Source organism: Glycine soja, chromosome 15, assembly GCF_004193775.1.
Source record: "Glycine soja cultivar W05 chromosome 15, ASM419377v2, whole genome shotgun sequence".
NCBI classification, from domain to species: domain Eukaryota; kingdom Viridiplantae; phylum Streptophyta; class Magnoliopsida; order Fabales; family Fabaceae; genus Glycine; species Glycine soja.
Window position 1 is genome coordinate 2,733,179 of NC_041016.1, and position 21,971 is coordinate 2,755,149.

Here is a 21,971-nt window from a genome sequence, read left to right on the forward strand (position 1 = left end):
TATCAATAAATTTTGTAAAAGTACAAATCACAAATTTTGTTTATAACATTATAAATTTTTATATTACATATAATAAAATATTCATTCTAAAGTAATCACTAATTATAATTTAACATTTTCAATTTAATTTTACTGAGCATGGCAGGTGAGATATACTCGTGTATAGGTGTATTTGTTATAGAAAGACTCCATGTTATGAAAATTAAATTGCATCATGTTGAGTTAAAAGATCAACAAGGAGGACCAAAAGGTTAAAATATTATAACTAGAGGGACCAAAATGAAGGTCTTAAACCATAGGAACTAAAAGCAAATTTTTTTGCAACTATAGGAATCAAAAGGATAACTAAACCTAAAAACAATACAGACAAGATAGAGATGGCATGGAGCCCGTACGTTGCCATTGCTTTTTTTGTCAATTGCTACATCATATTTGTATCAGTAGGTGAGAGTTAAATTGGAGATTCTCTAGGTTTTTGGACATGCAACTTATTCATCGTGAGCATAGAAAATTAACGTGAATAAACAGAGTATCAAACACTAAGTTTGGGATGGAAATCTGAGTTAACAAATGACGATGTTAATTCATCTAAACAAGCCATTCGAATTCTCTCAGGAGTTGCTGGACTGTCAAGTGGAAACCACTCATTACGCCCCATTTCAGCTCTTGCAGCTATGATAGCATCCTTGATGGCAAATAACACAGCGGATGCTAGGAAAAATGGAGGCTCACCAACAGCTTTAGATGAATGGATGGCCTTAACATTTGGATGGCCCTACCAATTAGTGCACACAACAATAAACAGGGTAAGTTATCATGTAGATATCTTCGATTTTGTGAATCAAGAGAAAAATGATATTTGGATATCTTATATGCTATTTGATACATAGCGAGATAAAGAAATAGAAGAAAAAAAATACAGGTATGATAAGTGATATGATATAATAAGGTGTTTATAATTAAAGAGTGTCCCAATATCATCATTCGAATTAATATGTGATACATGTGTAGGGGAATAGCCAACAGACAAGAAGTTATTAACCGACAAATTAATCTTGTGACCATCTCAGAGTGGTGCGGATGTGAGAATGAGGTCAAGCCTTCAAGGAAATGTGAAAGCAATTTTGGAAATTAACACGAACAAGCTAAAGATAAACAGGTAGCAGTGTGTTCTGATAAATAACAAAAAGAAAATGTGAACACCCAATACTCTTACGTCTGCGATTGCACTCATGACTCTACTAGGCCACTGGGCCATGTAGCATAATGGAATCATTTTCATGTGCATCGTCCACTTACCACAAGAAAAGAACAAAAAAATAATTGTTCAGGGTTCAGGAACATACCTTCAGGAGTGAGACATTGAATTTGAAGGGAACATCATTTACAGAAGGAATTTTATAAGCTCCAGGTCCACATGTGTAAAGGCACCCAGACGGGATCCATTTATGTGCTTCATCTCCCCATTTAAGTTCTTCTAAAGCTACCCAACCCAAACCTTGCATAAAAGCTCCCTCGATCTGTGAAAATAAATAGCAAGAACAAAATATGAATTTATCATGCAAAAATGCAGCAAAAAATATTTTCAAGAATAGAGAGGAAAAATTAGGAAGTTGTAATTCAAAGGAGTTTTAGTGTGTTTAATCTTCTACATACACAAACAAGACAACTTTCATCATTTCCCTCAAAAGGTCTTAGTACGAAGAAACCAGAACTATCCTGCAATGAAGACTTCCCGACAAACAGTCTTCAACAATTTTCACAATCCTCACAAAGGGAAACCGTTTTACATTAACATAAGTTATTCATCACAATCAAACAATATTTTCTAATCTCTCTGATCAACCAAAAACTCAACACAAGCGTTTTGATAAAAAAAAAATGCTTACAAATATTCAACTTATTTATGAAAGCCAAATTTCATTCACCAATACAAAATATAAGGAAACTGACTTAATTTCTTTTCTATCAAATTTTCTGACTTCCGTTTAGAGGAATTTGTATCCTCTGTGTAGTGTTTCTCCATCCTTGATAAACTTCCTTGTATATTCTGAAGTTAATAACTAAAAATGAATAATAAACAATTAAAGAAAAAAAAAGTACCTGTCCAACATCTATTGCTGGATTCAGAGAATAACCTAGATCCAAAAATACGTTTGCCACTCTGGTGTGAAAATCTCCAGTCAGGGTGTCAATTTCAACCTCAGCAAATGCAGCCCCATAAGTGAAATATCTGAAAGGTTTTCCTTTACCCGTCGTCCAATCAAAACCAATATCAGGAGTAATATAAAATCCATGGGCAGAAAGGTCTATTCGTTCTGCATAGCATGCACCAACTAGCTGAAAATAATAAAAGCATAACAGAACATGTTCAATAGTTTTCAACCACAAGACACCTTGTAACAGCAGATAAAGGTTACTTGTAATGAGAAAACTTGTTGGCATAGTCTATAGGTCCTATACACTTCAGCAGGATTTGTAGTATATAGTAGATGCAATTTCTTATACAATCCTCAAACTAATGTAATCACTTCTATTTTTATTTATGTTGAAACCCAAGATACCTATATGAAAATATGTAAGATCTAATAAAATGTTTTTGTTCTGTATTTTTCAGAAATTCTAAAGAGCCTCAATATTTTCTTAATTTCCTCTCACCTCCCAACTCCTCAGCATTTGTATAAAATTTATATAAAAATACAGCGTCCATGAAATACAATGAACAAATTTGCTTATATAGTCATTTATTCCGAGTAGACAACTTCCTAGACTGCAAAGCAAAAGCTAAAAATACAAGAGTACCTCAGCAAATGAGTTGAAGTTATGCTGTGAAGCAATAGGTTCCATGCGTGCCATTATTTGCTCACATGCATCCAAAACCGCTGCTCCATACATATCAGAACTTGCAGAAGCTGCTGTTGCTGAAGCATTAGGAACCTAATTTTGCAGCAACCATGAGGATATCACAGCAATTTAGAATAAAAAACAATAGTCCCCATATTCAAGAAAGGGTACATGGGAGGAAAATAGAAAAGGATAATCCAAATGAACCAGATGGTAAAGAAGGATATTACTGTAAAAAAGAAAAATATAAACAGTGGGGTTCCAAAGACCCAGTCTCTTTCTTATGATTGCATGCAAGCTTTAGGCTGTTCTTCAAAATTATTTTGAAGATTTGATGAAAGTTCTATATAAAAAAACATTACGATTATGTTGCTTTTTCTCCTCATTATATTTTGCCAACCTGTGCAACTTTCTAAAATTACCAACTGAAGTTTGGAGTTCCAAATCTTGAATTTGACTGCTGATTTTCTTTTGTAATAAGTCCATCAAAAACTCAAAAAAAAAGTGGTAAGGGAAGGAGACAAAGAAAGTAATAAATTACTTATTTACTTGGTAAGTTGGTATGGTATATAGCTGAGAATAATTTCCAAGAAGAAAAACAACATAAATCCATAAAAAGTGTAACTAAATACCTTGTCGGTACTAGTATCTGATATGAAGACAGAACTAAGAGGGATGTTGAAAGCTGAAGCAGCAATTTGGGCAACTTTGGTATGCAAACCTTGCCCCATTTCTACACCCCCATGGGTAACTAAAACAGTTCCATCCGTATAGACTTGAACCAGAGCACCTGCCTATAGTTATTGAGAAAATATGAAAGTACACAATTATTACTATCTAATAATGCAATCATTTCACAACTAACAAAATAGGAATATAAAGCAAAAGAAAATTCTGAATGAAAGCACCACAAAAATTTAGAGCACAATTACCAACTGACTAATGTAGTTCTTATTGAATTAAGCACCAAAGGATTTGAATTTTGGACTGGGCTTTGTAATATATACTTAATCTATTATAAATAGCCCTTACCCTTAACATGCTGTATTCAGCAACCATATCTTATGCTTTCAAATTTGAAGTGGTTTATGAGTTATGACCATACTAGATACAATATCCCGTGCATTTGCACGAGAAAAAATAATACAGTGAGCATTAAAAAAATATATGAAGCAAAAGAGTTCAAGAGGTGAGAAATGCAAACAGCAGAATAGCATACAACTCAAAAGAGAGAGAAAACACAAAACTTGACAAGCTTCTTATTTCCTTAAACTTCAGTTGAAATCACTTTTTTCTTCATTTTTAAAATTAAAATAGAATGATAGAATTCAGATTTTACCTGGTTCATAAGCTTTGTTGTAAAGGATATACCAAACTTATTAGGAATCATAGCAATGCCACGCTTCCTCCAGCGGTTGTGACTATTGAATTGGTCAACTTCTTCACGTGCCTTCGCAAAGTCACAGGATAACTTAAGTTCATTCCACAGTGGGGCTAGTGTGCTGTACTGAACTATCTGGCCATAATGCAGAACGGATCCTTCTCCTTGAAAATTAATTTCCTAGAAAGAAACTTGGTTTAGGAAGATTGACTAGAATGTCCAACATCAAGGGGATAACAGTAAAATTTCATGAGTACAACTCAAAAGAGAGAGAAAAACCAAAACTTTGTTACTTGCCCTTATCTTTTCTGGACTCATCTTGAGTTCCACAGCAATCCTTTGAATCCAGTTTTCAGCAATGAGCAAGCCTTGAGGACCACCAAATCCACGGAAAGCAGTGTGGCTAGGGAAATTAGTAAAGCAAGCTCTCCCCATTACCCTCATATTTGGTATTTCATACACATTGTCTGAATGAAACATAGCACGTTCAAGGATAGCAAGCGATAGATCCAGTGAGTTTCCAGCATTGTTATAAATTTCAAGATCCAGCGCAAGCACCCTCCCTTCATTTGTAAATCCAACCTGAATCAAATAATATCGCATTAATCACTCAACCATGTGATGATGTGAAAAAATGATGAAAATAATTGTGGGAAAGCCGCCTTAATTGCGGTCACCCCTATCCTGCCTTAATTGTAGCCTCTTTGGGGCTGCCTTAATTGCATAATCAAGGATGGCGCGTAGTCACACATCGACTAGAGATATGACTCAAATAAAGCTTATAAAGCTTGAGCAATCCGGCCTTACAAACTGTTTTTATAGGGTTGAGTTAGGCCCCCTAAGCCCAAATTATAAGAACAATGTTGTTACTCAACTTAAAACAATTGACAAGAACAATAGAGTGTACAAAATCATATGCACTCAACAGCATCTCTTGTTTATAATAATTCAGATCAAGTACATTTAATAGAAGTAAATAGAAAATGTAACTCCCTAGGATAACGATAAGCCACTAAGACTATTCAGCTTTCCTAGACTTTAATTCCAGAAAAAAAAATCCAGAATTTAGTTCATCATTCTGATCTTTCAAGTTATTCATACAAACCTGGCACATCCAAGAGACAAGAACTACTAACTCCTTTTTTATTTTATTTTTTGGTAGGATGTTATGTCCCTAGCTAATTAGTCAAGAGGTGTAAATCTAAACTTATAGTCATGAGGAGGGGCTTTGGAATCAAACCATATCTGCAGCTTAGGTTGGAGTAAGACTTCGTATACGTAATACAAGTTTCAAAAGACCCAAGTTATCTCTGTTCTAGAGGTGGCAATTGATGAATCCATCATATCAAGAGCTGAACAGTTTAGGTATCTTCAATATATCAATATAGTTTATAAAATGATGGGGATATTGATGGCAAATTTACACATAGGAATATAGGATTTAAGCTAGGTGGGAAATGGAAAAATACTCACTAGACAAGACTAGTGATGCTCTGTGGCAGTGAATGTTAAGGAGTTAAGTACAAACAAGGGCAAAAAATAATTATGGCAGAGATAAGAATGCTGAGACAGATAAGTGGACAAATAAAAAAGAAAAGGATTAAATCACTGTGTCAGATAGAAATTTTGAGTAGCATTACTTGAGGACAAAACTATGGAAACTCTTTTAAGGTGGTTTAGTCACGTGATTAGAAGACCAATAAAAGCTAAATTGAAAATGAAGGATCAAATGTATGATAATTCATTTTAAAAGGAAAGATGTAGACCTAAAAAAACATTAGGTGAAACCATTAAAAATATATTGGTTTAAATAGCTTTCAGAAATTTTGGTTTTTATAGAGATCAATGGTATTTAAGTGATCCATGTAACTGACTTCCACCCCGGGGATAAAGCTTGGGGGGGGTTTGTCATTGTTGTTGTAAGGAAGCAAAACAAGGGCCAAATGAACATCAAAATAAAGAAAAAACGTAGGGTGTTAGACAGTCTAAACATCACTCAGATACATGAAGAGAAGATATTCTCACTGTCATATTGTGGCACAAAGGGAGTGCATGAGTATCACCTGTTTCCATTTTAAGAATTCAAAAATTTCACAGTATTTAGTTTTACAATAAAATGTTGATGTATAAAGAAAAACACCAGTTAAAGGTAAGTAAATAACTGTAGCCATACCTTGTACTTCCCTAGAAAACTATGCCGCTGCCCAGTTATCATCATGTCCACATCTCGGTCCAGTGTGATTTTCACTGGTCGATTTAACAGATAAGATGGAACTGAAGCAGCAGCAGCAATAAAGGCTGATCTTGTCTCCTTCCCCCCAAATCCACCACCAACTCGTTTTGTTTTGCAAACTACCTTTGACATGGGAAGGCCAAGAACATGAGAAACATATTTCTGGTGCTTCTGAGGAGCCTGCAACAACACAATGTTATTTTCACAATGCAGTTATTTCCTTCAAGCCATAAATTTAGGCCAATACAAGCCAAACACTAACACTCACACACACGGGTTCTTTGTTTCACTTTTTTTAAGATTCTGGTTTGGGGAGTGGTTGTTATAGCCACTACTTTTTCATCTTGTTCAATATTTCTTTCAACCTAAGCATGCCTTATGTTTAGCTTGTTCTCTAATAATATTAAATTTAGCTTCTTCAAAAAAAAAAAAAAACTAACACTCGCACACACACATCTGTTAGGATCCAATTACAAGGTATGGGACTTGAGTCCCACATTGGAATCTAATGTGGGGGTTTATAAGGCCATGGGCTCTCCAACCACAACAGCTAGCTTTTGTGGTCTGATTCTCCCAAGGTTCTTATCAAATTTCCTTGCATAGGCCTAGGCATATGTAACACAAAAGACTGAGAAGGTGAGAATGAAGAAAACAACACAGCTCCCACAATAATCTTGTAACAGAAAAACAGTGTAGCAAATGTTTCCACCCTGTCAATATGGAAGGAAAGGAGCCATCATAAAATAAAGTTTTCAAGATGTCCATATGAGAACCAGCTCTTAAGATGGTCTTTTTTGCTGGAAATTTTCATTTTTTTGTCCTAAGAGATTTAGATAGAAACTGCTGACATAAAATCAAACCCTTTAATAGTTTTATTCAATTATTCAACTCACATCTCAGTATACTTCCCTCTCTGTATCCCATTTTGAGTTGTAGAGTATACAGAACAACATGCCATAGTTAAGAAAGATTAATTATGCCAAAGTCCAAGTTTCCAAAATGCAAAGTTGTATTCTTGAATGCCCTCTTTTTTACTATTTGCCCATTGTTTGACTCTGCTATCATCATTATATAGATCTGCAGCTCTCAACATTTAAATGTATATGAATACTTAAATGGTTCAGACATACATGGCTGAATCCTACCATAAAGCAATAGATACGATAAAACAAGTTAAAGATTTCAGACTTCAGTTTCCAAGAAATACATATATTATAAAATTTAGGCATTCACTACAAAATTGTAAAACTTACTTGAGTAGATGATATCATATGAACTTCATTTCCACCATCCACTGTCCATATCAAAGTGCTATGTGGCTCCAGATAAAAGTGTTCCTGACCTCCCATCTGAACTTCCCCTTCAATTATTCGGTCACACTGACCTGATTGAAAACAGTGATCAACATCACCTTTACTCAAACACTTTTCTGTATTGGGGTGAAAACTTCTAGCATTGACGGCATCCCGTATTGAAAGGATGGCTGGGAGCTCTTCATACTCAACATGAACTCTTCTTGCTGCAATCTTTGCATTTTCATGAGTATCAGCTACAACTACTCCTATAACCTGGAAACATACATATATATCTCATTGACTAATAATGACAAAAGGCTAGTACAAGACTAAATATTCCAAGAGAATTCATCACCAATGCTTGTAAATCATCCTTCAATTTTGAGATTTGGACAAAAGTAGACAGAAGGTGAAAGGAAAACATTAGGAGGCTAATTCAGCGTTCCAGTGTGATTGGGAATAGGAAGCCACAGTGAATAGGCAATTCATCATGATATTAAGCAACATCTTGAAGTTCAATTTATTGTATATTTGTATGATTAGATGATGAGCTAATAGTGAAGATTGAAGACTAATTTACAGACTCTACCTCAGTTCAGCATCCAGACTTTATAGACCTATAAATAACTATGTCAGGTGTGAAAAGAAGACTGTGCGAGCAATGAGAACAAAGAGAAAAGAGTGAAGTGTGAAGATTGAAGTCAAAATTCCTTTCCCTTTAAGCACGCAAATATAATAAACAAACCACAAGTGAGATACTATTCAGTAAGCTAGATACCTGCCCCACACAAGTGACATAATCTACAGCAAAGAGATCCTCATCAGCAACAACTGCTCCAATTTTATTATCACCTGGTACATCTTTGGCCAGAAATAAGCTCACAAATCCAGGCAAAGATATGGCCCCTGAATCATCAATTCTATTTATTCGAGCATGAGGTTTTTTACTCAAAACAAAGGCAGCATGCAAACCATTGGGAGGCATTGGTGTGTCATCAGTATATTCTGCTTCTCCTGTAACCTGAATGTAAGAAAGAGTCAATTAATATGATTAGAATTTGCTTGACAAACTAAAAGCAAGGATTCCATATATTTACAATTTAGAAAAAAATGCAGCCAAACGAAAAGGAAGATTATATCAAAGCTTATTGCTTTTGCATATAAGAAACTAAATCTAGATACAACATTTTATAAATAATTTAGGGCAGAATACAAAATTGTCAAACTTGGGATATGATTTTGCCACACAAGTTCAACAAACCTGAAGTCTTGCAGATAGATGAACCTCTGGAGAACCCACAGAAGTCCCACGTTTCCTTATTTCATAGTCCTGAGATCCTGTAATTGGTGGTCGGTGGACTGAGTGCACAGCAGATAGATGGGATGATGGTATACTCTCTTTGATGCTACCCATTTGATGAGACACCCACAGAAAAAATTTAAAAAAGAAACTTAAAGTCAAAGATTTCCGGAACTCTACCATTCCGCCAGGAGCATCTTCCTTGAGTAATATATCCTTTTGTAGGACTTTCAATGCATTTTGCAAGAGATCTTGGTCCCAATTCTTTCCTATGAGAAATTCCTTAGTTTTTGTTGCTGCAAGTGAATATGGAGCCACCCCACCATAAAAAATTGATGCATCAGCAACCACCCAGTTTTCACTATGTTCCTGAAGATGAACACGAATACCTGCATTTACAATTGCAATATCATCATCCCTTCTATGAGACTGTTTAAATTCTTTCACAAACTCAAAAGTCCTATTCCAGGGCAGGAATACTGACAGCAAGATTTCACCACTTGCTAAATTCACTTTACGATAACCCGGGAGGAAAAAATTTTCGGCCAGGACTGTCCTGATGTTTCCTTTAGCATCAATAATTCGAAATTTTGCTCTAGCTGCCATCCATAGAGGATTCAAATCTGATATTGGACTGGCAGTACATATATTCCCACCAACTGATGCAGCATTTCTTATCTGTGTTCCAGCAAACCATTTCAGTTGCTCAATAAAAGCCTTACAAGACAAAGTTTCATGAGCAGCTCGCTCAGTTACAACCTTTTTGAAAAAATTCATAAGATCAGATAGTCTTACTGCAGCACCTATCTCTAAGCCATCATCCTTTGAATCCAAAGCATTTAGTTCTGGCACATGCATTACAGAAATTAGAACCCGATATGGCATTCTCTTTAGCCTCATCTCAATTCCTACCTCAGTATTACCAACTAGCAACTTTGCATCAGAATATTTGTCTTTTAAATCCAATGCGTGTTGAAGTGTTAAAGGCCGAAACCACATTAGCCCACCAAATCCAGTCAAATTTAATGAGGTTGGTGTCCTTAACAACAGTTCAGGAGGAAAAATAAGTTCCCTTTCTGTGTATTTGGTACCATCTATTTCATCATAGGAAGTAGACTCATATCTCTTATCACCACCTACACATTTATCATTTACATTGTTTAAATTACATGAACAGGGTTTTCCTGTTGATGGGCAAACAGACTTGCCTTCTTCAAGGCTCAATGAAGAAACACCAGTATACAAGTCATTGCTAGTTTTTGCGAAGACCCGGAATGCATCAAATATTGGTCTGTAACCAGTGCACCTACATAAATTTCCTGCAAGGCATTCTTCAATTTGTTCTTCACTAGGCGGTGTTTGACTTGACCGTAATAATGCATACATGGACATAACAAAACCAGGAGTACAAAATCCACATTGTGAACCATGAGCCCGAGCCAGGGATTCCTGAAGAGATTACAAGGGTAAATTCACAGTATTGATGGGTAAATATAAATTTAAAATAAGAAGAAAGCTCATAGCCAAGGCCCGGAGATAAACACATTACACCATGGGAAGCAAACAAGTAATGGATTCTCAAAACAATAGCATGTAACAAGTACACAAGCATGATAAAAGATGATAGTCTGAGCATCTGTCACCTGAACAGGGTGTAGTCCACGCTTGCAGCTTCCCAATCCCTCCACTGTAATCACGTGCATCCCTTCTACAGAATATAGAGGTGCTAAGCAAGCATTGATAGCATAGTGTCTGAAAGAACATTTTCAAAACTAAAATGGTAAATTTGACGTCAAGATACAAGAAGGAAGTGCTTCACACTTCACATGTAGGAGCATCAAATCACCAAGGCACGAGAAAGAGTGAACGACACACTTACGAGCATTTCTTCAATCTTCTATCAAATTGAGAAACCATAACTGTGCAAGCTCCACAACCACCTTCCCCACATCCTAGTTTTGTCCCGGTCAGACCTATATCTTTTGTACAAAAAAAAAAAAAAGGTGGAAAAAACCATAAATTAGTTTAGCTTCACCATGTAGAAAATCCAAAAGGACTGGCCAAAATTGAACACCAATGAAATAACTGAATCATGAAACGCTTTTGACTTTGCAAAAAACAACAACAATAATAATAAGGAAAACACATGTTCCAAGTTAGTTGACTTTCATTTTCTAACGATCAATCAACAAATTCTAAAAAATAGCATGCAAGTCAATCCAGTCAACGGTATGCATGCCTTGCCAAGTGAGATAGTGTTAAGCATGAATTGGAAAGAGAAAGGGATACCTCTGAGATACTCGAGAAGAGTGAAATGAGCGAATCCATCAGGTAACACCCTGCGAACTCCGTTAACATATAAGATAGCCTCATTCGCCACCTTCATATCTTCCCCCGTCTTCAACGGAACACCTTTTTTCTTTGTCTTCTGCTACTATTATATAAAGTAGGAGATAATAAATCCTCAAACCAAAAACGCTGCTCTTGTTAGCAGAGCAAAGGACACCTGCGGAAGAAATTAATTAATGAATGATACGTATCGTCATCAGATGATAAATATACTTCATTTCATTTCACTCACAAAATTCAAAGTGCAGAAACTAAAGGCGGTATCAATAGTCGTCCCCATCCATCCACGCCAGCAAAATCTGTTGTAACTTGTAATTACTTCGCAGCCCAGTTTTTTTTTTTTCTTTCGAATTGCATTTTTTGTCCTTTTTCTGCTATTTTATTCTCTCTTTTTTTAAATCCATTATTTTGTTTATATTTTAATTATTTGCATTATTTCATATGATACTTTATGTGAATAAGTTTAGTCTAGGATTCAATTAAACTACAATAAAATAAATAAAAACATATGTGAAATTTGGTATTTGACAAAAATTACAGATTTTTTTAGAATATAGACTAAAATTGTAAAAACAAAACAAAATTACATATTAAAGAGAGAATAAAATTTTAATTTAACCTTTTGTTTTACAAGGATGATGGTCAAGTCACTTTTATTTCTCATTCTTATTGGCAACCTTGCTTTAAAAAATAGAAAGAAAACTTGAACCAACTATCAATATGTTGTATTGTTGTTCATTTGACATAAAGTTTATATTTATCATAGTTGGTTGGGAGGGTATGATGAATGTCTCGAGTCTTTTTAGAAAGATTCAGAATCCAGAAAATCATTTTCCCATTCCCGTGAAGGTAAGTATTATTTAGTGAATTTTGGATATACCAATGACTTTCTTTCACCATGTCGGGGAGAACACTATCACCCGTGTGATTATAGAGGCCAACAAACACTCAAAAGTCTATAGGAGTTATCTAATTATATGCATTCTTCATTATTCAATGTAATTGAAAAATGCTTCGCGATTTTAAAAGTACATTTTCTTATTATAAAATTAATATTGTCATATGTCTTTGAAAAGACAAAAATATATACGGCTTGTATGTTGTGTTTTTCATAATTTTATTAAAATGGAAATACAAGATGATCCTCTATTTAGACAATATGCAAAAGAAAATATTAAAGTAAAAATTAAAGAATTAGACGAGTTTCTATCCACTTTTATGTTTTACACGTGTAATTTTTTGTTTAATAGCGTTATGTAACCCAACATATTATTATTAGTGTTATATTTGTGCTATTATTTTTTTTAGTTTTAAGAAAAAAAAATTGTATACTTTTTAATTATTTTAATTATGTTTAATTCTTTTTTATATTGCATAATTTCGTAATGAAAGAACGATAAACTTATTTTATTTATTTCTTACTTACAACCGCTTCTAACATTTCAAAATTAAAACTCAACACTCAAAATTAAAAACGAATTTAGTTTTTAATAATATTAAAATTGGAAACAGAAAACCACTGGAGACCTATGTTAACATAATAATTGGCGTAAAAATAATGGGTAGTTTACTTTCTCACGGCAGTGCATGACCTCCTTTGTTCAATGTGGTTTCACTTCCCTGTATTTCTTTCAAACAAGACAACGCATTGGAAATTTGGAAAAAGGACCATTAAACAAGTCTCATGTGAATTTTAATTTTTTAATGGATTTAGTGTGATTTAAAATGACTAATATGAACCTAATTTTGATTAAAATAATTTTTTTCTGCCACAGGTATTTTCAGTTCACCAAATCGAAAATTAATCTCGTTTGCTGGACGGTAATTATCACTAGTCCGAAGAAATTTCACTTACAATAGGGATCAAACACGGAATTATCCCCCTAACATATAAACACATGTACCTAATCACAACATTAACTGGTCGAGTTCTACCCCTTTAAGATAAGAGTGATGCCTTTTTATTTTCACTTAAATTTTTATTTGTTTTAGTCATCACATTTTAATTAGTTGATCCAACTCAAATTTAGATAATTACTTGGCTAAAAGTATTTGATCAAATTCATGGAAAAATCTCTCTCTTAATGTGTGTACTGAAAGAAAGAAATATCAATAATTAAATTTTATTATAAATGATTAACATTTTTTGACGTCTTATAAATAATTATTATTAAAAAACAAAAAATGTAACTTTTTATTAAAAAATGCTACGTGATTATATTAAGTAGTCAAGTATATTTAATAATAACTTATCTAAAAAAAAGTATATTTAATAATATCTAAAAGATGTAACATTTTATTAAACAAATATTTCTAACTTAAATTCTTGAAAAACTAAAAATTTCTCCCAAACCCACCCCTACGTTTCTTAAAAAAGAAAGACAGAGACTAAGACATAAGAAGAAGTATATGGACCGGCCTCAAAAGAAAAGTATATGAATGGGGGTAATAATGTGACATTATTTTACTTACCAAATGAAATCCTGTATTTTCGAAACAGAGGATAAAAAATTACTATAATATACAGGTGTGAGATAGAAAAATGTGATGAACAACAACATTCATGCGCTGAATCTATTCCTAGCTCATGTCTGAAGAAGCTTCTGCTTCATGGGGTCTTGTGTTGGTAAAACCATGGGGGGTTTAGAACGCTCTGATTGAGACGAATGAATGAAGATTTCCATAATAACTGTGACCAGGAGCAGGAAAAGCACCGTAAATAAGATGCCTTCCCAGGAGGAGAGGAGTGAGGTCCACTGGAAGAATTCATAAACAAGGAATCCAAGCAGACACAACCAACAAACCACAACCTGCACAAACACCAAAATGATCCGGCAACACACATGAGATAAATTATTAGATATTTTATCTATTCATGGTCCTGATCAATCTTTATGCGAGTCAAATTTTTTAATTTATCATGTAAAGATTAATCTGAATCATGTAATAGTTTTTCCGCACACATGTATATATATGCTTTCTTGTTTTGCCTACATCTTACCAAAATAGATGTTTTAGGCCGACGGATTTGTTGAAGATCTTGTTCACTGAATATCTCCGTAGTACTATATTTCTCGAGCAAAGCATCCTGGTAGTTTGGAAAACAGACATCGTTTGCACAGTAATCATAGTATAGAATTTTTTTAAGAATGTATGCAACTATGCATGCATCTGATTTAATTTGTGGAAAAGGATGTTGTATGTCTACTGTGACCATTATATAAACACAACTATGAGAACCACAAAAGAAAAACTCAATTTAAAAAACTTGTGATACCTTGGCAACAAACGCGTCTTTGCACCATTGTCCAATGCCATCGTCTGTTTCTGGAAGTTCCTCCATTTTGTGACGCTTAATTTGAACCTTCACCTGTATAAAACCGGAGGAAGATATATAAAGTTGTAGGAACTATAGTAGTTAACTGTTTCTTCTGTTAAACAAGGAAAACTCATCAATGATCTTCACAATACTACGAACTAATTCTAGAAATAAACTATTGAAATGACGAAAATGAAGTCTAACAAATAGTATCAAACCAATAATGTATGATTTCATATCAATATAAGAACTCAACCGAAAAACCAACAAAATAAGTCTTTTTTTTTTTGTACGAGGTCACCAACATCCTATTCAGGAGGCAACTGTATCAAGTTGGATAGGACTACTATTTTCAACATTTTTTTCTTTTCATGAGTACAATGTATTCAAGAGTTTGAATGAATAAAATAATCCTGAGATAGTGGTAGACAAATAACAATAATTGTATTTGTATCAGATAAAAGACAGAGGTCCAATAAAACAGTTTATTTTGAATGAGTACGAAAATGACGTTGTGTACTTTGTCTAATTTAGCTTTTGTCAAGGTTTTCAATTGGCTTACCGGGCAAGAAATGCCTTTAAATATTCTCACCAAAGTAGGTGAAGCCTCACTCTTTGGAACTGCATATGTGCAATCATAAATGGCTGGAACGAATGGCCGAAGGCTTTGTACTGCTGTGACAAAACCCTGGAGAAAGATTGTCAATTAAAAGGTATCAAGCTATCAGCTAAAAAACAATCAAAATGTGTAAATTAGAAACTTATGGTGTCAATGTTAGCATCAATTATTTAGCCTTTTTGGATTTTCTTCAAGAAGAAACATAGTGGATACAAAAAATCCAGTATACTACATCAAATTATACTCTCCTAAGTCCTAATATACTAATAATCAACTTCGGTCACCTTAGTACGAGGAATCAAAACATTTCTAGGTATAGGCAGCCCTTTTGAAGCAGCAAACTCTTGAGCTTGTAAAAGCTTTGTCTGCGTGAAACGAGTTCCTTCAACAAAAAGGGCCAACCAGAAAGGGAATGGCATGTGCTCTAGATGCCTAAAACCTGACTGCCACACAAAAGTCAAGATATGTATAAATAAAATGCTAGTGAGGAAAATTGAATGTGTAAATCAGGAGAAATTATTTAGATATACCTTCAGTGATGTTTCATCTTTTGCCCAGTCTCTTTCTAGAAATATATATTCAGCAAACCACATTGACCAACCTAGCACCTGCATAGATGCTCTATAATTATTTATGGTTGGGTTAGATAAGATCATTTTTCTATCACCGTAGTTAACTAGCACCAAATTATCAACAGGGTAAGCCCTTGGGAATTTATAATGCTGTTTATGATTTCTGGTGCTTCAAACACTAAAGGGTTCTGAAGTACAAGTTACTTCAGCTACATGGTCACGATTTGTGCAAGATTGAAAAATGAAAAGTACTTTGGATTGGATTACTAAATAGAATTGTCGATCTTATCTTTATGCGAGAACTTACAAGATTTTCTGCTTTATTCCCAAATCATAGTCACTTATTTATTTTCAAGGGAAGTCCCATTTCAACTTTATTGTTAATGGATTGAGAAATTTCTGCACGGAGCAGTTAAATGTAAAAGAAAAAGCCTTGATATAATTTGTAATTTATAGAAGATCAAAAGAAGAGAGATTTATAGAAACTCACGGGAAGAAATTTGACTTCTTTCTTCATAATGGCTACTGTGCTACCAAGGCAACCCGAGCGCTGTCACAAATAAATCATGTGTGCGTAATAATAGTGTATTATGCATAGTCAGAATCATTTCTAGACAAAACAAACTAAATGATTCTGAAATTACTTTAACTAATGTACTTTGAAGCAAAGTCCTCACACAAAAACAAAGATGTAATTTACTGCTATCATAACATGACTACATGACATACTTGTGCATTTTAACAAATTCACATATAATAGGCACCTGAGCTAAGACCCATCCAATAAGCCAATCAATGTCACTCCTGTGGTTGCAGATTACAAGTGCATTTTCTTTACCTAAAATTTTCTTAGATGAAAAATAAAATTAGTGAGACTTGTACTACTTTGAGTAGTACACTGTTTCCAGCAACAGAATGCAAATAATAGTGATGATGAGAAGTCGGTGATAAAATAAATAAAGAAACAAATAAACAAACAAATAAATAAAACAATGATTTATAAGAACATAAGCTATCACCTTACCCATTAATTGAAGAGTTTCTGAATCTGTGTATAGCTCAATCTGCAACCCGAAGATTCAACTAGTTAGACCAGTGTGGATAATGCAACACTAATATGCTTTACATAAATCCTTAACATGCCAAAAGATAGACACAAATAAAGTATCATAATGATAAATTAAGTTAAACGTAGATGGAGTTAAGATAACCAAACATGACACCTTGATGCCAGCCCACCAATCAATGAGCCATATAAGCTCCAACCATAGTGATTCTGTGAGCAATTTGTTTATTCTGCTATAACAGTTCTTTGATAGTGGCCGAAGAAGGACAAAGAAGACAGCCTACAAATGCATATATATTCATTAGGTGAAACAATTAACTGATCAAAATAAAAAAAGAAATGTGATTTTGTAAATTAAGTTCTATGGTCTGGTCAAGCAATCCTTGCTGCTTCTTTCCTTTAAAGATTCTAATTCACAATAACAAAGCAGAGTTGATCAAGATGTACAAAGAAAATTAGAAATACAACAGACTTGGCGTGTTCGTAGGCAATTGTAATTATAGCTTTATGACAAATTCCAATTTTAATGGGAAAAATAATATTCCTTAAACGAAGAAAATAAGTATACAACAAAGGAATAGAAACAATTGCATTGCATATTTGCATCCTATATCAATGTATCATAATTGCTTTATATATTTTTGTTATACTTTCCTTTTAACGGATTGGAAGGAAAGCAATGTGCATGCAAATTAATTGCATTAATAAATACCAACAAGATAAGTATCAATATTAAAGCGGCCATTAAACCAAAAACAAAAAAGAGGAAGAATATAATAATGATCGTAGATTGAATCTTATCTTACCTGAATTATATTTACAATTAAGCCAGAAAGGATGAAAAGAATGCCTAAAGGAAGAATAACAATAGTAGCTGGGAACGCCATGGTTTCTCTGATCTGCTAATGCTATGTTACGTACAGAGATTAAGATGAGAGGAGAAAGAAAATAAATGTGTTTGTGTGTGTGTGAGAGAGAGAGAGGAAATAATTTGGGATGATGTTTAGATCTTTGTTAACGATGAATGGCTCTGTCAGGCTGGGGTGTGGATTAAGGACCGGTTAAGCAGCCATAAATACCGTTGCAAATGCAAATGATGATTAAATAATCAAGCACCATGTGGAATTGCTAAGTAACGCTTCTTGAGCTTGTCATGCTGAATAAATTATTCAAACGGCTTAAAAACACGCGGACGAATAAACTAGCAGTATATTCTAAGGTTAAGAGATAAGTACCAAAAACACATTATAGTAAATGTTTATAGAATAACTTATGTTAAAGTATTCTATGTTGTGAAAAATAAATATTAGTTGGAATTCTTCTTAAATCACATTTTAAGATTGTGGATGTTTTATTTTTAAATTATTCATGACAGCAAAATGTTCGTATGCATTTGTCATTAACCGTGGTTCTTATTTATCATTTCTTTGAAATTGGGCTAAATTTATTTCAATGTCGTTATTAATGGCCATGCAATATGTAACTAATCAAGTTTTTTATAGTTTGGTATATAGAAATGTTTTATATTTTATATTTATGAAAATTCAAACATACGTTGCAATTTTGTTATCTTATCTGTTCATAGCTAGCTAACACAGGTTTATATGAGTAGTTAAGGACTCTCGTATTATAAGTTTTTCGTTTTTATGGGTATGGGTTGCGAAGAAGTTTTATATTCGGGGATAGTCTTTTTTAAGTAAATAAACGTATGTACCTATGCCAAAGATTAACTGAATAACTACCACATAGAAATACCTTGTTACACATAGATAAAGATATGCGATTATAGTAATGTGAAAAGTATACCGATAAATAATTAAATTCGCTCTTTAAAGTATGACACAATGAAAAATTAAGTTGAATAATAAAAAATGTAAATTTAATCTCTGTGAAAAGAATAAGATAAATTAAATTTATAAGAACATTTAAAAAAATCCAAGGGTTAATAAATTATATCTTTTGATGATGAATTTAATATTAAATTATTAATTTATCATATGGAATATTGATTGAGCATTAGTGATGGGAACTTGCAAGTATGTTAATGTTAGTGGGTATATGCAAGCTATAGTATAATCAAATGAAAAGAGTGCGAGTGATGAAATTGAATCCAAATACCTAAGCGGTGGACGAGGCCTACCTGAGCCACTGCTTCGCCCCCGCCGGCGAGGTGGTCTCCATCAAAATCATCCGCAACGAGCTCACGGGCCAGCCCGAGGGCTACGGCTTCGTCGAGTTCGTCTCCCACGCCACAGCGGAAAGGGTTCTCCAGACCTACAACGCCACCGACCAGACCTTCAGGCTCAATTGGGCCTCCTTCGGCATCGGCGAGCGCAGGCCCGATGCCGCCCTGGAACACTCCATCTTCGTCGGCGATCTCGCCCCCGACATAACCGATTATCTTCTCCAGGAAATGTTTCGCGCCCATTACCCTTCCGTTCGCGGCGCCAAAGTCGTCAGCGACCCCAACACCGGCCGCTCCAAGGGTTACGGTTTCGTTAAGTTTTCTGATGAGAATGAACGGAACCGGGCCATGACTGAAATGAACGGCGTTTATTGCTCCACCAGGCCCATGCGAATTAGTGCCGCTACGCCGAAGAAGACCACCAGTGTTTATGCTGCACCCGCCGCGCCTGTGCCGAAACCGGTGTATCCGGTTCCGGCCTACACTGCGCCGGTTGTTCAAGTTCAACCACCGGAGTATGATGTCAATAATACTGCCGTAAGTTTGTTATATTATATAGAAGATGGACCTAACCTATGTTTTTTTTTGTGTGTGTGTGTGTGTGATTTTCATTGCTTGTGCTATGCTACTCTTAATACTTGCTTTTTATTGCAGATTTTTGTCGGTAATTTGGATCTTAATGTGTCAGAGGAGGAGCTGAAGCAAAACTTTCTGCAATTTGGGGAAATTGTCTCTGTCAAAGTTCAGTCTGGCAAGGGATGTGGTTTTGTTCAATTTGGGACCAGGTCTTCCTCTTTTTTCCCCAATCTTTTATGCGAGATATTTTGAAAGTAAAAGGATAATATAAGATTTTGGCATGTTTTTCATGTGGCTGTGCGTAATTTTGTTATGCATCAAGAATTCTAGATTAAATTATTTTTATTTATTCATTGTATTGTGTCAGCAGAGCATCTGCTGAAGAAGCCATTCAGAAGATGCAGGAAAAGATGATAGGTCAACAAGTGGTCCGGATTTCATGGGGTAGGACTCTAACAGCTAGACAGGTGATTTTGCTTATAAAAATGGTTCTTTTCATGCTGTGATCAGGTGCACTTGTGATACATCATGCATGCATTTCAATTTCAGGAACTCTTGCAATGTGGTATTATTTCATTAGTCTTCCTAAATTTCTAGGTTGGTCATATGGCAGGTGATATGGCACCCGTACATGGTTATAGATTCCCCCGAACAATTGTGAGATTGTGAAGATGATGTGTGGTGATGTGTTAATGCCAAATGAGGGACATTCAGAACTTTTAAATTGGGGTAATATAAAATAATGAAATAAAAAATGATATATATTTAAAAAAATGTAAATATTATATATTTTAGTTGTATAAAAATAAACATTTACTAGTATCTTGTAAATTTTAGTTGTATAAAAATAAATTTTAGGTGCACATACCAAAATACTAGTTACTAATATTCAAGTTTATATATGAATGAATTTAATATCTCTGATTAGCTTAACAAGTAGCTCGTATAAGGAGTAATGTATTTGCGCTGACAATCTTGGCCCTAAATTGTTCTAGGACTTACCTGGTGGCTGGGGACCACAGATGGATCCAAATCAATGGAGTGCCTATTATGGGTATGGACAGGGTTATGAAGCCTATGCTTATGGGGCTGCTCATGATCCCTCATTTTATGCATATGGTGCATATGCTGGCTATGCACAATACCCCCAACAGGTAAGCTATTGATGTTAAATTCAGTTAGATACTGTATTGGTTTCTGTGCAGAGAATAATTTTATTGGGCTACTCATGCACATGGATTGTTTATTTTTAGGTTGAAGGTGCTCAAGACCTATCGGGTATGTCTGTGCCTACCATGGAACAAAGGGAGGAATTGTATGATCCCTTGGCAATGCCTGATGTTGATAAGTAATTTTTTCCCCTTGTAAAAGTTGGGACACAAATACCTTTACATGAGCATATTGGCTTCTTATGTGTTTCTGACCAATCCTTGTTTGCTTTGCCAGGTTAAATGCTGCATACCTCTCAGTACATGGAAGTGCCATTTTAGGGCGGTTGCCCTGGCAAAAAACCTGTTCGCCATCCTTACAGCAAGCTTAAGATCTAATTGTACTGCCTGGTCAATTATGTGCATTATATGACAATATTCTGTAGCCATAAATTTAGTCTGCATAGATTTAAATTATTGTTAATACATACTTGAGTTGATCCCAGTACATTTTTTCTTAAACCCAACTTTGCTGGTGTAAAGAATGAAACCTAGAATACAGGTACTCAGGTAGACTCAAGTAGTATTCGATCAAATCAATCCCATTATCCGTGCATTTTGACCATTGACATGTTTATGAAGCAGAGAAACTTCAACTTCTTTTTTTGTTTTTAGGTCATTTTGGGGATGAAGGTGAGATCAACCACCGTAATAGGTGGTTCTTGGTAGACCATAATTCTAACTGTTAAATTAATCTTATTATCGCACTACACTAGATTCTCTTAACCTCCTTCCAGTAACTCCTTTTACCATCATTCATCTTTGCCAAAGGCAATTTCTGGCATTTTTTTCATTCTTTCTCCCAACCTCCTCCCATTAACTCCTTGGAATCTTGCCCTTGATCTCGAACTGCTTCTTGTAGAATTCCTTTATTAATCCCCATCTCCATCATGCGGTAGCTAGGATTCAACATCTTGGATGCTTCGATGGCTTTAAGGGAATGAAGAGGAAACCCTTTGCCTTCGTTGAGGCTCTTGTGTGTGAAATCAAACTCCAAATTGAGGATTTCCTTACACAAGGTCCA

The 21,971-nt window shown here is 34.7% G+C and overlaps 3 protein-coding genes across 8 annotated transcripts; 1 reads left to right on the forward strand and 2 right to left on the reverse strand.

The window, feature by feature from the left end:
• Positions 1-238: 238 nt before the first annotated feature.
• Positions 239-11,743, reverse strand: LOC114388605 (xanthine dehydrogenase 1-like). Of its 2 annotated transcripts, XM_028349171.1 has the most exons (15): positions 11,635-11,743; positions 11,343-11,559; positions 10,933-11,032; positions 10,697-10,805; positions 9,015-10,502; positions 8,532-8,774; positions 7,712-8,026; positions 6,399-6,638; positions 4,523-4,807; positions 4,184-4,405; positions 3,477-3,638; positions 2,803-2,937; positions 2,104-2,340; positions 1,347-1,520; positions 239-775 (listed from the first exon to the last, which is right to left on the reverse strand). In XM_028349171.1, exons 2-15 carry the CDS (start codon positions 11,437-11,439, stop codon positions 533-535), a joined length of 4,050 nt encoding a protein of 1,349 aa, XP_028204972.1. In that variant the 5' UTR covers positions 11,440-11,559; positions 11,635-11,743; the 3' UTR covers positions 239-532. The 2 variants fall into 2 exon arrangements, with proteins under 2 accessions (XP_028204972.1, XP_028204973.1); XM_028349172.1 differs by lacking the exons at positions 11,343-11,559; positions 11,635-11,743 and having other exon boundaries at positions 10,697-10,761.
• Positions 11,744-13,810: 2,067 nt separating this feature from the next.
• LOC114387489 (1-acyl-sn-glycerol-3-phosphate acyltransferase 3-like) lies at positions 13,811-19,440 on the reverse strand. Of its 4 annotated transcripts, none has more exons than XM_028347680.1 (11): positions 19,119-19,440; positions 17,136-17,258; positions 16,937-16,976; positions 16,677-16,750; positions 16,403-16,462; positions 15,871-15,948; positions 15,625-15,783; positions 15,284-15,409; positions 14,680-14,772; positions 14,404-14,490; positions 13,811-14,212 (listed from the first exon to the last, which is right to left on the reverse strand). In XM_028347680.1, exons 1-11 carry the CDS (start codon positions 19,404-19,406, stop codon positions 13,988-13,990), a joined length of 1,353 nt encoding a protein of 450 aa, XP_028203481.1. In that variant the 5' UTR covers positions 19,407-19,440; the 3' UTR covers positions 13,811-13,987. The 4 variants fall into 4 exon arrangements, with proteins under 4 accessions (XP_028203481.1, XP_028203480.1, XP_028203482.1 ...); XM_028347679.1 differs by having other exon boundaries at positions 16,677-16,760; positions 16,932-16,976; XM_028347681.1 differs by lacking the exon at positions 19,119-19,440 and adding an exon at positions 17,785-18,180 and having other exon boundaries at positions 16,677-16,760; positions 16,932-16,976.
• Positions 19,358-21,547, forward strand: LOC114387490 (polyadenylate-binding protein RBP47B'-like). Of its 2 annotated transcripts, none has more exons than XM_028347684.1 (6): positions 19,358-19,700; positions 19,818-19,948; positions 20,107-20,206; positions 20,735-20,893; positions 20,993-21,087; positions 21,186-21,547. In XM_028347684.1, the coding sequence occupies exons 1-6, from the start codon at positions 19,392-19,394 to the stop codon at positions 21,277-21,279; spliced, it is 888 nt and encodes a 295-aa protein (XP_028203485.1). In that variant the 5' UTR covers positions 19,358-19,391; the 3' UTR covers positions 21,280-21,547. The 2 variants fall into 2 exon arrangements, with proteins under 2 accessions (XP_028203485.1, XP_028203486.1); XM_028347685.1 differs by having other exon boundaries at positions 20,110-20,206.
• The last annotated feature ends 424 nt before the right edge of the window (positions 21,548-21,971 follow it).